At 43.2% G+C, this 17,332-nt stretch overlaps 1 protein-coding gene across 1 annotated transcript in view; it reads right to left on the bottom strand.

Moving 5' to 3' along the window:
• The window catches only part of LOC120989945 (olfactory receptor 1468-like), a 34,267-nt gene extending 18,317 nt beyond the window's left edge, over nucleotides 1-15,950 (bottom strand). The window contains exon 1 of the mRNA XM_040418413.1: nucleotides 15,336-15,950. Coding sequence (XP_040274347.1) covers nucleotides 15,336-15,950 — 615 coding nt within the window. The remainder of the gene's footprint in view (nucleotides 1-15,335) is intronic.
• Nucleotides 15,951-17,332: the final 1,382 nt, after the last annotated feature.

Genomic DNA, 17,332 nt, shown 5'->3' on the forward strand with positions numbered 1-17,332 from the left:
CCGACCAAATATCGCTGTAGATTCTGGCGGCTACTGGGACCTGAGGTAGTAGGTTCAGTAGGATGTGTAACTGTGGCAGAACGGCCACATCCTCTCTCTGCACCAGAGGCTCCACCAACACCACCACCACGACCATGACCGCGTCCCTTATAGTTAGCGTTCACAAAGCAAAGTAAAAAGTGGTTACGTCTGTTAAAAATAATTAACCGCCAATAAAAACCCTGATGTAGGGTATTGCACTCAAATATTTTATTTTTTTAACTCTATATGACATCGGTATGTGTGGCCTAAATGTGACAGTCACCTATGCAAGTGTAATCACAGATGTGCAGTATATAAAAAAAGTTTTTTTTTCACCACAGTATCCTAAAAACCTTATTTGTGGCCTAAATGTGACAGTCACCTATGCAAGTGTAATCACAGATGTGCAATATATGAAAAAGGGGTTTTTTTCACCACAGTATCCTAAAAGCCTTATTTGTGGCCTAAATGTGACAGTCACCTTTGCACGTGTAATCCCAGATGTGCAGTATATCAGAGGGTTTTTTCACCCCAGTAACCAAAAAGCCGTATTTCTGGCCTAAATGTGACAGTCACTTATGCATGTCTAATCCCAGATGTGCAGTATATCAGAGGGTTTTTTCACCCCAGTAACCAAAAAGACGATTTTGTGGCCTAAATGTGACAGTCACATATGCTTGTCTAATCCCAGATGTGCAGTATATTAGAGGTTTTTTTCACCCCAGTAACCAAAAAGCCGTATTTATGGCCTAAATGTGAGATCTGCAGTATATCAGAGGCTTTTTTTACCCCAGTAACCAAAAAGCTGTATTTGTGGCCTAAATGTGACAGTCACTTATACACGTGTAATCCCAGATGTGCTGTATATCAGATGCTTTTTTTACCCCAGTAACCAAAAAGCTGTATTTCTGGCCTAAATGTGACAGTCACTTATTCAAGTGTAAACCCAGATGTGCACTATATTTAACAGATGTATTTTTTTGTCCCCAGTAAGCAAAAAGCTGTATTTCTGGTCTTGCAGAGATGCAGATAGCCTGTGCTGGTGCACTATCGTTGCATAAAATGGCTGCCGATCATGTATTGATATTGACTAACTGAAGAAAAAAAAGTTCGTTTTCAGCAGTAGTTGGCTCAGGGCAGGCTTAAAAAAATTGTGCACTGCACCCACAAAACACATTTTCTGTAGATCGCTGAGTACATAAACCAGTTCTTGAGAAGATTTCTCCCTGATCTCTCCCTCACAGCAGCTGCAGCCTCTCCCTACACTAATCTGAGCAGAGTGACGGGCGGCGCTACGTGACTCCAGCTTAAATAGAGACTGGGTCACATGCTGCACTGGCCAATCACAGCGATGCCAATAGTAGGCATGGCTGTGATGGCCTCTTGGGGCAAGTAGAATGACGCTTGTTGATTGGCTGCTGTGCAGCCTTTCAAAAAGTGCCATAAAAATCGGCGAACACCGAACCCGAACCCAAAATTTTACGTAAATGTTCGGGTTCGGGTCCGGGTGCCGAAAACCCTAAAGTTCGGTATGAACCCGAACTTTACAGTTCGGGTTCGCTCAACTCTACCCAGCAGTGTACAGTGTATGTGAGGTACGTGGGATGTGAAAGTTTGGGCAACCTTGTTAATCATCATGATTTTCCTGCATAAATCGTTGGTTATGATAAAAAATGTCAGTTAAATCAATCATATAGGAGACACACACAGTGAGATTTGAGAAGTGAAACAAAGTTTATTGGATTTACAGAAAGTGTGATATAATTGTTTAAACAAAATTAGGCAGGTGCATACATTTGGGCACTGTTGTCATGTTATTGATTCCAAAACCTTTAGAACTAATTATTGGAACTCAAATTGGCTTGGTAAGCTCAGTGACCCCTGACCTACATACACAGGTGAATCCAATTATGAGAAAGAGTATTTAAGGGGGTCAATTGTAAGTTTCCCTCCTCTTTTAATTTTCTCTGAAGAGTAGCAACATGGGGGTCTCAAAACAACTCTCAAATGACCTGAAGACACAGATTGTTCACCATCATGGTTTAGGGGAAGGATACAGAAAGCTGTCTCAGAGATTTCAGCTGTCTGTTTCCACAGTTAGGAACATATTGAGGAAATGGAAGACCACAGGCTCAGTTCAAGTTAAGGCTCGAAGTGGCAGACCAAGAAAAATCTCGGATAGACAGAAGCGACGAATGGTGAGAACAGTCAGAGTCAACCCACAGACCAGCACCAAAGACCTACAACATCATCTTGCTGCAGATGGAGTCACTGTGCATCGTTCAGCCATTCGGCGCTCTTTACACAAGGAGATGCTGTATGCAACAGTGATGCAGAGGAAGCCTTTTCTCTGCCCACAGCACAAAAAGTGCCGCTTGAGGTGGGCTAAAGCACATTTGGACAAGCCAGCTTCATTTTGGAATAAGGAGCTGTGGACTGATGAAACTAAAATTGAGTTATTTGGCCATAACAAGGGGCGTTATGCATGGAGGAAAAAGAACACAGCATTCCAAGAAAAACACCTGCTACCTACAGTAAAATATGGTGGTGGTTCCATCATGCTGTGGGGCTGTGTGGACAGTGCAGGGATTGGGAATCTTGTCAGAGTTGAGGGATGCATGGATTCCACTCAGTATCAGCAGATTCTGGAGACCAATGTCCAGGAATCAGTGACAAAGCTGAAGCTGCGCCGGGGCTGGATCTTTCAACAAGACAACGACCCTAAACACTGCTCAAAATCCACTAAGGCATTTATGCAGAGGAACAAGTACAACGTTCTGGAATGGCCATCTCAGTCCCCAGACCTGAATATAATTGAAAATCTGAGGTGTGACTTAAAGAGAGCTGTCCATGCTCGGAAGCCATCAAACCTGAATAAACTAAAGAAGTTTTGTAAAGAGAAAAGGTCCAAAATACCTTCAACCAGAATCCAGACTCTCATTGGAACCTACAGGAAGCGTTTAGAGGCTGTAATTTCTGCAAAAGGAGGATCTACTAAATATTGATTTCAATTTTTTTTTGTGGTGCCCAAATTTATGCACCTGCCTAATTTTATTTAAACAATTATAGCACACTTTCTGTAAATCCAATAAACTTCATTTCACTACTCAGATATCACTGTGTGTGTCTCCTATATGATATATTTAACTGACATTTTTTATCGTAACAACCAACGATTTATACAGGAAAATCATGACTATTAACAAGGTTGCCCAAACTTTCGCATCCCACTGTATATGCAGTGTGTACAGAAATATAGTATATACATCAGTGTACTGACAGGGAAGGTACAAGGTATAATAGATGCAGTGTGTACAGATATATAGTATATATAGCAGTGTACTGATATGTGAGGTACAAGGTATAATAGATGCAGTGTGTACAGATATATAGTATATACAGCAGTGTACTGATATGTGAGGTAACAGGTATAATAGATGCAGTGTATACGGTATAGAGATGAGCCAACCAGTCCAAAATTGTTTTGGGGGGGCGGAGCTAGCACCGGAAGGGAATGGTCGCAAGCGCTTGAGCTCCGTTACAAAGACTTGCTCCCTACCTAGCCTACGCCAGCACACCCGACACATAATGGTGAAAATCTGTAACCCCAAACCAAGGGACTCCCCTCGCCATCAAAATAACCCGACTGGGGAAGGCGATATGGACATATTCATCAAGAAAGCCGCCGCTATATGCGCCGCTAAAGAATCCAAGATGGCGCCTGCCCCACAAACCGAGGCTTCCATGAGTAAACATGAGGCCTCTGATGCAGAGAGTGACACGGAGGAACCAAGGGGCTCACAGAGCTTGCCAATTTCAAGGAAATTCCTTTAAAAGACTCTATCGAGAGCCCTGGAACCAGTGGCTCATGAGCTGGCCTCCCTCCGTCAAGACGTGAGACACATTGGGGGCAGAGTAGAGACACTGAAAACCGCACAAGCCCCCATGCAAGACTGCAAACGGCGGCAACAGTCAGCATACAGAAATGCCAAGACCATCTAAACGCGGTTCATACAGCCCTGGAAGACCAGGAGAACCACGGAAGGAGAAATAATTCTGAGGAGTTCCAGAAGCTATCACCGCATCTGAGGTACCGACTGCGATCCTAGTTATTTGCACCGACCTGTTAGGTCCTGATTATCCCTCGCAAGTCATCTTAGAAAGGGCCCACAGAGCTCTGTGACCCCAACCAAATGCTTCTGACCCACCGAGAGACATAATCTGTCGCTTTCTTAATTATTAGGACAAAGAAGTGGTCCTCTAAAAGTCCCGTAACTCCGCTGATGTTACATACAACGGGGCATCCATCAATATATACCAAGATCTGGTGCCTGTCACTTTAAAGAAACGCAAAGCTCTCAAACCATTGACGGACTGGCTCAGGAATCAAAAGGTCCCATACCGCTGGACATTTCCTTTCGGTCTCTCCTTTGCTTTTAACGGCCGCAGACATAACATTTATTCCCACACAGATCTTGCCCAGATGTTCAATCACGTGGAGATACATCCCCTGAAAATCGAGAACTGGGACAGTATACAAGATTTATCTTCGCTTCCAGAGATCCCGAAATTAACCCCGTTTGAGACGAGAAGAACCCCGAAAGCCCAACGTCAGAAGAGGAAGAATTCACCCTTAACCCCAAAAAAAAATCAACTCGGATTACTTCTGACTCTAGTTACCCACATCTCACACCCGTTTTCATAGCCGCAGAACTCGAAGTTCCCACTACCTCGTTCTGCGACGCTTGGATGAACCTGGAGGTTATAGTTTCCCCCTGTCCTAGGCTTAGATCCTACTATCTTGGCCCAGTAGTCCGCTATGTTCATACTAAAATAAGGCGGACTTCATTCATCTGTTAACCCCTAGTATATAGCACCGTAGTAAGGATATCCTCGTACCCGCTTAACACCGTCCCAAAGTAACCCGGCCGGGCTATGTAACACAACATCCCACCTGCTGCATCCTCTAACCCTCTCCCTTCCCCCCCTCCCTCCTTTCCCTAACTAAGTTCCTTCCTACCCATACCCTTTCCTTACACCCTCCCCCCCACCCTTCCTCTTCACTATTCCATCAAGATACTAGTAACAGTTAATTTAACCAGGCTTTCCATATGGGTAATGTTATTCTATAAATATCCAGGCCACTTTCCCAGGAAACAGTAGAGATCCAAACCACACTACTTAATAGATTTGGTCCTTGCACTGTCGGGCACCTGGGGGTTGGGCCGTCCGGTTTTCTGGTGGTCCCGGCCATCAGGTCCTAGTCAACATGGTAGGGACTGGTTTCCTAAATGGTTGGATTCCAATTTCACCCCAATATTGTGCTTAGAGATACTGTTTATCATTCTGTTTGTTTCACTCAAGTTGAAGTCAAGCCTCACCGATCCCGTTCCATGAAGTCTCACTTTCTAGTCAGGTCAGTAACATGCTTCATTCACTCTGTTCTTCACACCACTTCTTACACTCTCAGCTTATTCAGATAAGTACTGCTTTCCTTCACACTCCCAATGGCGGATTTAAGGGTAGCCTCATACAATTTTCATGGCTTTAAATCGCCATCCAAGAGACGCCAGATATTTGGGGTGTTGAGGAAAGACACAGAGCTAATGTCTTATTCCTACAAGAGACTCACCTGAAGATAGATCGGTTCCCAAACCTCTCCTTCTCCCAGTATTCTCAGTGGTATCACTGTGGATCTCCCTCCTCCAACTCGAAAGGAGTGAGTATTGGGTTTAAGAGGAACATTCCTTTTTTATTCAATGACCAGATTATCGACACAGAGGGAAGATACCTAATGATCAAAGGCAAAATAGGGTCTCAGTCATACACGTTTATTAATGTGTATGCCCCTAACATTAAACAAATTCGCTGGCTCAGGAAAGTCTTGACTATAGCAGAATCTTTTCAAGAAGGCATTACCTTATTTGGTGGAGACTTTAATGTGGCAGTCGACCCCCTACTGGATTCTTCCTCACATAAATCAGTACACTCCCAGAAAGCTCTTAGCTCCCTCATCTCCAGTCTCTGGAACTCCCATCTGATAGACACATGGCGAACCCTTCATCCAGACGAGGCTGAGTATACTTTTTATTCCTCAGCCCACAATTCATACCAACGCTAGGATTACCTGTTTATCACAAAAAAACATATCCAGCTGTGTACTGAGGCAGACGTTGGCTCTTTTCTATGGTCGGACCATGCCCCAATTTACCTAACTGTATCTGGACCCCAAACCAGGAAATGCAATAAACCCTGGCGGTAAAAATGAATCCTTATTGGGGACCCCAGAGACTAAAGAACGTCTTCAGCTTTTATTAGACGAATACTTCACCCTTAATAATACATCAGATGTATCTCCACAAACTCTCTGGGATGCCCACAAGGCTTTCATCAGGGGCCACTGCATAAGCTTAAGTTCCCACATTAAAAGAGAAAGAGAGAAACAGCTTGATACTCTCCACAAACAGATCAGACACTTAGAAGGACTGCATAAACGCTCACTACAAAAATCGCATTTAATTGAGCGTAGTGATCTTAGAACCTTCCTCAAAAACATACTAAATACGGCCTCGGCAAAGTTCTATCTACATTCTCAACAAAAGATATTCGCACACGGTAATAAAGACTCAAAATTTGTGACCCAGAGAATTAAGAAAAGGAAACAAGACAATTACGTACATAAACTTAGAGATGCCTCAGGCTCTTTGATATTTGACCCCACCCAAATCGCGTCACAATTTAGAAACTTCTACGAAGCTCTATACAACATAGACCCCTCCCAGCAGATTATAAATGACACCCAATCCAGCTCTCCGATTGACTCCTTTTTAGAAGATCTAGATCTCCGAAAATTATCTGAAGAGGACAGAACATCACTCCAAGCCCAATTCACAAAGGAGGAACTCGTAGAGGTTATTATAAAATCCTCTAAAGGGAAAAGTCCAGGCCCAGATGGCCTCCCAACCCCCTATTACTTAGCCTTCCATGACACACTGATCCCACACTTACTCCCGGTCTATAATGCGTCTCTACTCAATAAACCTCTTTCGGCAGATATGACCAAAGCTCACATGATCCTTATCCCAAAAGAGGGTAAAGACCATACCCAATGCCCAAATTTCAGACCCATTTCCCTCCTTAACCTTGACTTAAAATTTCTAGTTAAATTGCTAGCAAATAGATTAGCAAAAAATCTCCCTTCCCTTATACACAGAGACCAAGTGGGCTTTATCAAAGGCAGGGAAGGAAAAGACAACACCGCTAGAGTCCTAAATATTATACATTATGTTAAAAAAAGATCACTTCCCGTGGTTCTTCTCAGTACAGATGCGGAGAAAGCCTTTGATAGAGTCAACTGGTCTTTCATGAAACAGGTCCTCTCATTTCAAAACTTCTCGAGCTCCTTTCTGCATGCTATCGATGCCATGTATATCAATGCCTCCGCCTCTATCTCAGTCAATAGTACAATATCGTCCCCTTTTAACATTAGGAATGGTTCTAGACCGGGGTGCCCTTTTGTTTGTTTTAACCCTGGAACCCCTCCTACAGACTATCAGGAAGGACACAGCTATTAAAGGTATTATCCTAGGGGACCAGGAACATAAAACAGCAGCATTTGCGGACGATATGCTTGTCATGATTAGCAATCCAGGATTTATCAACACCTGGAAAACTATGGTTTTTGTTCCAACTTTAAAGTCAATCACAACAAATTGCTAATCATTTGCTCCGGTTTATCTGCCTCTACAAAAAAAAAGCTAGCCCTAGCATCCCCTTTCAATTGGTCAGCCCCCTACCTGACATATTTAGGGGTCAAGATCAGCACAGATCCTTCTCAATTGTTCTGTCTGAACTATAATCCCTTGTTAACAGAGATTACCAAGACACTTAACAGCCTTGATCTACCAATACTTTCGTGGTTCGGCAGGAAGAACATCCTAGCCTCACTAATTCTCCCCAAACTAACTTATTTACAACAGGTTCTCCCTATCTCTGTTCCCTTGCTATTCTACAAAAAAGTGAGATATCTTTTTAGCTCCTTCATTTGTAACAACAAGAGACCTAGACTTTCGTATAAATCACTGAACAGAGCAAAGAAATGGGGCGGTATTGCCCTCCCCGATCCTGAAATATATGGGAAGGTGATTCTCCTAGCCAGAGTGATTGATTGGTTGAGGGTGCCTCCTCACAAATTATGGGTCTCCATGGAACAGGCTCTACTGGGAACCACATTTAGGGCTTTCTTGCTTGGCCACAGAACAGCTCAATCCCTACCCCCGCTAGCTTCTCCACTAATGAAAGCTACCTTTTCTGCTTGGAAAGGGCTCAGGGACACCCAACATTTCAATACCATTTCCCTCTCAAACTCTACAAATCAGAGATGTTATAAATGTCGCCCCCAAGGCTCTGTTAGATAGTGGGAAGGGGTGCCTCAAAACATCCACAACTCCACTAAGAGACATCATAAGTGACTTCCACTCAACTTCTATAACTGATCTGAGGGCTAAACTTAACTATCAGCACTCTAATCTCAACCCCTTACTCTTTCTGCGTTCATACATCCAACAAAACATCAAACCACAAGACTTTTCCCGCCCACAAGTATGGCTGGAAAGCTCATTAGACTGCGCCCAGACCCCATCCAAAATAATTTTCCAGCTTTACAATAGATTAAGGCTTCCTGACGCTCTCTTTATCCCTGCGTTCATTAGACTATGGGAGAAAGACCTGAACAGGTCGTTTTCCATACGGGAAATAGACCAAATCTTGATCTCCCCTCACAGGACATCAAGATTTGTCAGAATACAGGAGAACAGCTACTAAGTGGTGGCCAGATGGTATAAGACCCCAGATAAAACCTGCCTGTATTCAACGTCAGCTTCAGACACATGCTGGAGATGCTCAAAATCTAGAGGCTCCTTCCTACATATTTGGTGGGAATGCCCTCCCTTAAGAGACTGGTGGAAGCGGATTTTCGATCTGTGTAATCAAATCTGCGAGACCTCTCTATCACCTCAGCCAGAGATTGCTCTGCTAAATCTATACCCTACATCCAGCAGGATTCCAAACATTGGCCTCTTCAGACAGCTAGTCAATGCGGCTAGATTTCTGATCCCACTCCACTGGCTCACGTCTGATACCCCTTCTATTGATCATTGGTTCGCTAGAGTTGATCAGTTATATAGAATGGAGGAAATTTCCCACTGGGAATTGAGATCTATCCATAAGTTCAATGCCACATGGTTCGCTTGGAAGATTCATAGAGGCTTTGGGAGTTGATACGAATCTCTTGAGCTTTTACCCTACATTATACCTTTTTTACACAACATCCATTTAAATGATCCATCTTTTCGATCCCTGACTGGCTCTCTGAAGTGTGGACCGGAGGCTGACTCTCTCTCGAAAAATTCCAGTAATATCCGCAATAAGAAGCAATGACTCCGTAATGACTTGTGATCTAATTTGTATCATACCATTGTTAACTTGTTAGTTAATATATTATTTTACATGAGGATTGTTCATACCCTCCTCTATCCTTATTTCATTATGTACTCCTGCTTTTACAAATAAAGCTTTTGAAACTTAAAATAAAAAAATAAAAAAAATAAAATGTTTTGGGTCCGGTTCGCCAAATTTTAATAGTTTGGTTTGGACCCAAATCAGTTTGGCCCAAACTAGAAATGCTCCAATTGCCATGGAAGTTGGTATATAACCCCCTCTAGCCTCATAGGAGTAGGAGTTTTAGGAAAACTTGTTATCTCTTTTTATTTATTTCTTATCAATGTATTTCCCTCCCCCTCCCCAAGCTGTTAAATGTAATGACAGCAATAGTAAATAATGTCTGAGTGACACTGACATACATAGCTTTCGGTACACGCATGGTTGACGGTGTTAACATACAGGGCGATTTATAAAAATATAGGGGCACATTTAATGCCCTTTGGTGCATACACGGATGGTCTAAATGTAAGACATCTTCCAAAGTGTCTAAATGTTAGACAGCTTCCAAAGTGTCAAAATGTAAGACAGCTTCCAAAGTGTCTAATGTAAGACAGCTTCCAAAGTGTCTTACATTTACACCATTTTCTACACTTAAAATAATAATAATAATCTTTATTTATATAGCGCCAACATATTCCACAGCGCCCTACAATTCAGGGGTTCATGTACAAACAGTCTTAAATAACATAGCAACATATAAGTCGATTACTACAACAAGAGGAATGAGGGCAATGCTCGCAAGAGGGGATAGGGGTGACGCAAAAGGTAGACGTGCTTGTTATGATAAATGGGCTATGGGAGGTTAGATCAAGGGATGTGATAGGCCACCCTGAAAAGATGTTTTTTTAGCGAACGCTTAAAACTGTGCATGTTGTGATTAAGCCTGATTTCTTGGGGTAGGGCATTCCAGAGAACAGGTGCAGCTCGGGAGAAATCTTGGCGCCGGGGAAATAGCAGATCAGATTTTTGTGGAAGTCATTCGTAAGTCATTGGCTGAACGGAGAGCACGGGTTGGGTGGTATACAGAGATGAGGGAAGAGATGTAGGGTGGTGCAGCACTTTGGAGGGCTTGGTGGGTGAGGACGAGCAGTTTGAATTGGATTCTATAGTGTATGGGAAGCCAGTGCAATGACTGACACAGGGCGGAAGCATCAGAGTAGCGGTAGGACAGATAGGTGACCCTGGCTGCTGCATTAAGAATAGATTGGAGAGGGGAGAGTCTGGTGAGGGGGAGGCCAATTAATAGTGAGTTGCAGTAATCAAGGCGGGACTTGGATGAGGGCAACAATGAGAGTTTTTGTTGTTTCCATAGTGAGAAAGGGACGGATACTAGAGATGTTTTTGAAGTGCAGACGACATGAGCGGGAGAGAGATTGAATATGGGGGTGAAAGAAAGATCAGTGTCAAAAGTCACCCCCAGACAGCAGGCGTGCTGCCTAGGAGTGATGATGTTGTTGCACACCTAGAGGCAGGCATCAGGTTTAGGTAGGTTAGTAAATGGAGAGAACACAAGAAGTTAAGTTTTTGAAAGATTTAGTTTCAGATAGAAAGAGGACATAATGTTAGAGATGGCAGAGAGACAGTCACTGGTGTTCTGTAATACAGCAGGTATACAGTGTGTATAGTTGTGTGTCATCAGCATATAGATGTTAATGGAAACCAAATCTGCTGATGGTCTGTCCTATTGGTGCTGTGTACAGGGAGAACAGGAGAGGGCCTAGGACTGAACCCTGAGGAACTCCAACAGCGAGAGGCAGAGGTAAGGAAGTGGAGCCAGCAAATGATACACTGAAAGAGCGACCAGAGAGATAGGAAGGACACCAGGAGAGGGCGGTGTCCTTTAGGCCAATGGATTGGAGCATGGCGAGTAGGAGATGGTGGTCTACAGTGTCAAAAGCTGCAGAGAGATCAAGGAGAATGAGCAGAGAGTAGTTACCGTTGCATTTTGCTGTCAGGTCATTTGTCACTTTGGTGAGGGCAGGTTCTTTCGAATGCAGGGGGCGGAAACCAGATTGTAGTGGTTCGAGGAGAGAGTGATCAGAGAGATAGCGGGTAAGGCAAGAGTAGACCAGACTCTCTAGGAGATTAGAGATAAAGGGAAGATTGGAGACCGGTCTGTAGATGGTTGTGCAGGATTGGTCGAAAGATTTTTTTTTATTAATGGAGTCATGATAGAGTGTTTGAAAGAGGAGGGGAAGATACCAGAAGAGAGGGAGAGGTTGAAGATTTTTGTTAGGTGAGGAGATGCGGGGGGGGAGGGGATGAATAGCACTTAGTGGCTTGGAGCTGATTTCATGACGGATATGTTTTATTTTCTTTGTGAAGTAGGCGGCTAAGTCTTCAGCAGAGAGGTCTGTGGTGGGCGTCTGAACTTTAGGACTGAGGAGGGATTGGAAAGTGTCAAAGAGTTTTTTTTGGGTTGTTGGAAAGTGAGGAGATTAGAGTGGTGAAGTAGGTCTGTTTAGCGAGGTTAAGGGCAGAGATATATGTTCATAGTATGAATTTGTAATGGAGGAAATTCTCGGGTGTGCAAATTTTCCTCCATAGGCGTTCAGCACTCCTGGAGCAGCGCTGGAGGATGCGAGTGTGCGGTGTAAGCCAGGGTTGCTTTGGTCTGTGTTTGAAGGTTCTGAGGGTAAGGGGCGCTGCTTAGGGTGTCATTGTAGTGATTTACAGCCTTATCGGGGCAGGAAAGGGAAGAGATTGGGGACAATGATGCATGTAGAGTGTCTGTAAGTGTATGAGGGTCAATGGCCTGTAGGTTTCTGTGCATGTAATAGGTAGGGGAGTGCTGGGATGGGTGCAGATTTGTGAGAATGAAGGAGAGGATATTGTGGTCAGAAAGAGTGAAGGGGGAGTTATTAAAGTTGGAGATTGAGCAAAGCCGGTAGAAAACCAAGTCAAGTGTGTTACCATTTTTGTGTGTCTGAGAGTTAGAGAGTTGAGAAAGGCCAAGAGAGGAGGTTAGGGAGAGAAGCTGGGAAGCAGATGGGGAGATGGGGCCGTTTATGGGGATGTTGAAGTCTCCCAAGATAAGGGTTGGTATTTTTGAGGACAGGAAGTGTGGCAGCCAGGCAGAAAAGTGATCCAGAAACTGGGTGGGTGAGCCAGGGGGACGGTATACAACCCCTACTCTGAGGGAGAGGGGAAGGAAAAGCCTGAGGGTGTGAACCTCGAAAGAAGGGAATGAGAGTGATGGAACTGGGGGGATGACCTGGAAAGTGCACTGTGGGGACAGGAGAATGCCAACTCCACCACCATGTCTGTTCTCAGGTCTGGGGGTATGGGAGAAGTGTAGGCAGCCATAGGAGAGAGCAGCAGGGGAAGCCGTGTCAGATTCCTGAATCCAGGTTTCAGTGAGGGCCAGCAGGTTAAGAGAGTTCTTTAAAAAGAAGTTTTGAATGTAGGGGAGCTTGTTACAGACTGACTGTGAATTCCAGAGCGCACCGTTAAAAGAGGGGAAAGAAGGTGGACAACAAATGTTGATGAGGTTTGCAAGGTTTCTGTGAGAGAAGGGGGAGGGGTTGATATGGGGGCAGGGTCGGCCGGGGTTAGGAGAGATATCCCCTGAAGTAAAAGTAAAGAAAGGAAAATCAAATGGTTGAAGTATTTGTGGGAGAGCTTGTTCTGCTGCACCCTGGGACACGATGGTTTCAATTGATAAAATGCGTAGAAAATGGTAAATCAGACGGGCCTGCTCCTTCCCCGCTTATGCTGCGCCTCTTTTTTTAGACCTGGTGTGATTGTGGAAATAACCTTTGCGCCGCAATCTGCAACAGATATTTGCCAGAAAATTAGTGTATATCTGATCGTAAATGCCTCCCCCCCCCCCATAGAGTTTATAATGCTGTTCTGGGGGTCCCCACCAGTCTATTTGAATTGTCCTGCAGTGATGACACGCCATGAGTGTGTGACTACTGCAGACAATCACTTTGTCTTCTGCTGAATATACAGGCATTAACGCTGAGGCCAGTGATCGGCTGCAGCGGTCATATCTGTATGTATGGCACATCATCACTGACAATACTTGTGAGGACCACCAGAGCTGTGCCATGGAGGATTCACCAGGTAAGTGTCAGATATTTTTTATGTTTTAGCATTTTCTCTACTTTTAGTACATTTATCAAAGGCTGGCCAGACCCTTTACATTGCAATGTCCACAGTGAACTTGTCTCTCCAATTTCCTGGCTATAAATCCCTGTCCTTGTGAAGTCTTCTTCTGCTGATGTGAAGAAGGAGTCTGTAGAACCTGAGGACACCTCCTCAGTCACATTCTGCACATGTTATTAGGAGTCTGCACCTCCATCCACCAGTAATTCTTAGACCCCTGCAGTTTATAATCTCTTCTCTACATTATGCCCAGAAGAAGCTGCTGATCAGTGGAGATCTGCAGCCAGGAGCAGACATAGAATACAGTTTATATATCGGGGAGGGGGACGTGGTTCTTCCTTTAATCCATTTGTACACAAGCTGAGAGTTGGGTTTTACTTCTCTTCACTGTCTTCATACATCTATGTGTAATTATTATATCTATATTATATCTATAAAAAGATTTTATAGTATTTTATACAATGTTACTGAAGATGACAGCATCATATACACAAACCATGTTTATTAGTAATACTACTACTATTACTACTACCAGCAATAATACACAAATGTACTCTGATTCTGTACTTACAGCAGATGTTTCCTTGGAAATACTTTTCATCTTCCCATTATTTTATTTTATTATTTTTTTTTTTTTATTGAAAAATATATAGAACATACAAATGAAGTACATGTTATACTGAATACAGGTTAAGATGATGACAGGTTAAATGACATTTTAAGTACAATAGAATTGTAAGCCATGGAAGGTAGTAAAAGGCAGTAAGCCCTGCAATAATTACTATCTTAGTCGTCAATTATATCCGTTCACAGGAAATTTATGGTATATCCCAGAGGGAAAATAGAATTGCCCCATATCTCAATACACAGAAGTTGTCAAAGAGAGGTCTGTACGTACATGGTTTCTAGCTGAAGTTCCTGTATTTGGTCCAGGCGCTCCAGCCAGATTTAAAGGATGAGAACTTTCTGTCTTCCCAAACTGCTATCTCCTCAAATCTGTAGGTCTGATCTACTTTCTCTATCCACCGAGACATGGAGGGAACTTCAGTTGCCAACCAAAATTTCGGAACAAGTAGACGTGCTGCACTTAACATACAATAAAAGAGTTTGGTGGGTTTCCCTTTATATGAGGAAGGACAATAACCTAGAAGTGCCAATTGTGGGGACATTGGAACCATTAAGTTACAAATTTTGTTGGCTAAATTGAAGATTTCAGTCCACCATCTCTGTATTAGTGGGCAAGACCACCAGATATGATAGAATGACCCTCTATGTTCTATACACCGCCAACATGTGTCCGACCCCGTCAAACTATATCTACAAGTGATGTCTGGAGTCCTATACCAACGAGTTAAGACTTTATAGCTGTTTTCTTGGGTACGGACACATCTGGACGTCTTATGTGGTATTAATAACAATTGAAAGATCTCTGCCTGAGAGAATCCAACACCTAGATCCCTTTCCCAATGCCCTATGAAAGCTGGTTTAGCCATATTAATAGGTGAGTTGAGCTTTTTATAAAGTTGGGATATTAGTTTACTATGTCTTGAATGATCGACCAGCAAACTCTCAAACCACATTAGAGGTCGTAAGAGAGATTCTAAAGGTACATTTTTAGTGATGAATGATCGGAGAAAGGATATTAGTTGTGGAAAGGGTTTGCATTCTGGGAACATATGTAAGATCTCTTTGTTATTCATTACCCTTCCCTCATCCCCAAATAGGGAAATAATTTCGATAGTGGAATTCCTAATTGATATAGGTAAACAGTCTCTTAAGTCTGAAGAAGCATGAGCTATGATGTCTCTTATCTGAAGTAGAGGTGAAGGGAGGGGAATCATGTACTGTGTATTCTGGAGCCAATTCCATGTCGACAACGTCGCCCTTACGATTGGATTAAGTGATTTATTTTGGGCAGGGAATTTTTCCATTCCCACCAAAAGGCCTGAGATACTCGATCCAAATTCACACTGTTCCATGAAGACCCAGGGCTTTTCTATAGGGCCTGTCAGCCAGTCCACTACTCTCGATAATGACACAGCTTTCCCATAAAGCTCAGGATCTGGGAGTCCAATCCCTCCTTTATCTTTGGGTCTACAGAGAACAGAGCAAGCTAGTCGAGCCCTCTTCCCATCCCAAACAAACTTGCTAATTTCTCTTTTAAGTCTGACATAGTATGTTTTGGGGACTGGAATAGGCAAGACCTGTTGTAAGTAGGTCAGTCTAGGTAACACCAGTGAAGTGACTATATTTTTCCTACCAAACCATGAAAGCGGGGGATTCTTTAAAATCAACAGCTGGTCGCTAATCGATTTCATGAGGGCGGAATAGTTCAAATGGAATAATGTGGTGGGATCTGGACCAATCTTAACTCCCAGGTAGGAAATGTAGGGGGTATCCCAATTAAAAGGGGAACTATCTTTTAAAGACCTTCCTAAGTGAGGGAAGGAGGTCAATGCTTAAAATATGTGACTTGCTCATATTGATTTTAAAATCAGAATGAAGACTAAACTGTTCCAGGATGCTATATATTAGAGGGAGGGCTTTTGTTGGATTGGTATTCAGTATCAGGAGGTCATCTGCGAACGCAGCCACCTTATGTTCATGTTGGTCCATTTTGATGCCTTCTATCCCTTTCTCATTTCTAAGCGACTGTAGTAGTGTTTCCATGATCAACACAAAGATCAGTGGAGAGAGTGGGCATCCCTGTCTGGTGCCGTTGCGGATTCTGAAGGGCGGGGACAACGTATCATTTATGATAATAGAAGCTGAAGCATTAGTATATAAGGATAATATAGCTTTGATATAAGGTTCAGGAACATTAAAGGCCCTAAGTACTTTAGTCATGTAATCCCAGCTAACCCTATCGAAGGCTTTTTCTGCGTCCGTGCTAAGGAGGACCAGAGGACGGCCTCTTTTTTTAGCATAATATATTGCATTCAAGACCTTGGCAGTGTTGTCTCTGCCCTCCCTACCACGGACGAAGCCAACTTGATCATTCTTAACTAAGGATGGGAGAAAACCAGAGAGTCGTGTAGCCAGAATTTCTGCTAGTAATTTCAAGTCTAAATTTAATAGGGAAATAGGGCGATAGTTAGCACATAGAGAACTATCTTTCCCTTCCTTTGGTATAATTGTGATATTTGCCCTGGTCATATCTGAAGAGAGGGGGACACCAGACAGGGAGCTATTGAACACAGATAGTAAGTAGGGGCCTAGTATATTTCTAAATGTCCGATAGTATAAAGCAGGATAACCATCTGGGCCTGGACTCTTCCCCTTTGGTAGTTGTTTAATAGCTATCATGATCTCATCTAGTGTGATTGGGGCTTGAAGAGTCTGGTATTGGTTTTCCGAAAGTTTTGGTAAAGATAGTGAAGCAAGGTAGTTCTCGACTGATTTTTCTGGAGAAGGCGGAGGGGCGATATTACCTATGTCCTTAGTTTCCTTTATGTTATATAGGGAGTAGTAAAATTTTTGAAACTGTTTTGCTATTTCTGGGGTAGTAAATACTTCTCTTTTGTCTGAGGTTTTAATCTTATGAATATAATTATGGGATCTCCTTTGTTTTATGCGTTGCATCATAAATTTGGATGCTTTATCCCCGTGTGCGTAGTATTTGTACTGTGAATGTAGGTAAAACTTAGCCGAGGTCGTGTTGAGGATGTTTTTCAGCCTTGCTTTCACCTCAGAAAGCTCA

Source organism: Bufo bufo, chromosome 1, assembly GCF_905171765.1.
Source record: "Bufo bufo chromosome 1, aBufBuf1.1, whole genome shotgun sequence".
NCBI classification, from domain to species: domain Eukaryota; kingdom Metazoa; phylum Chordata; class Amphibia; order Anura; family Bufonidae; genus Bufo; species Bufo bufo.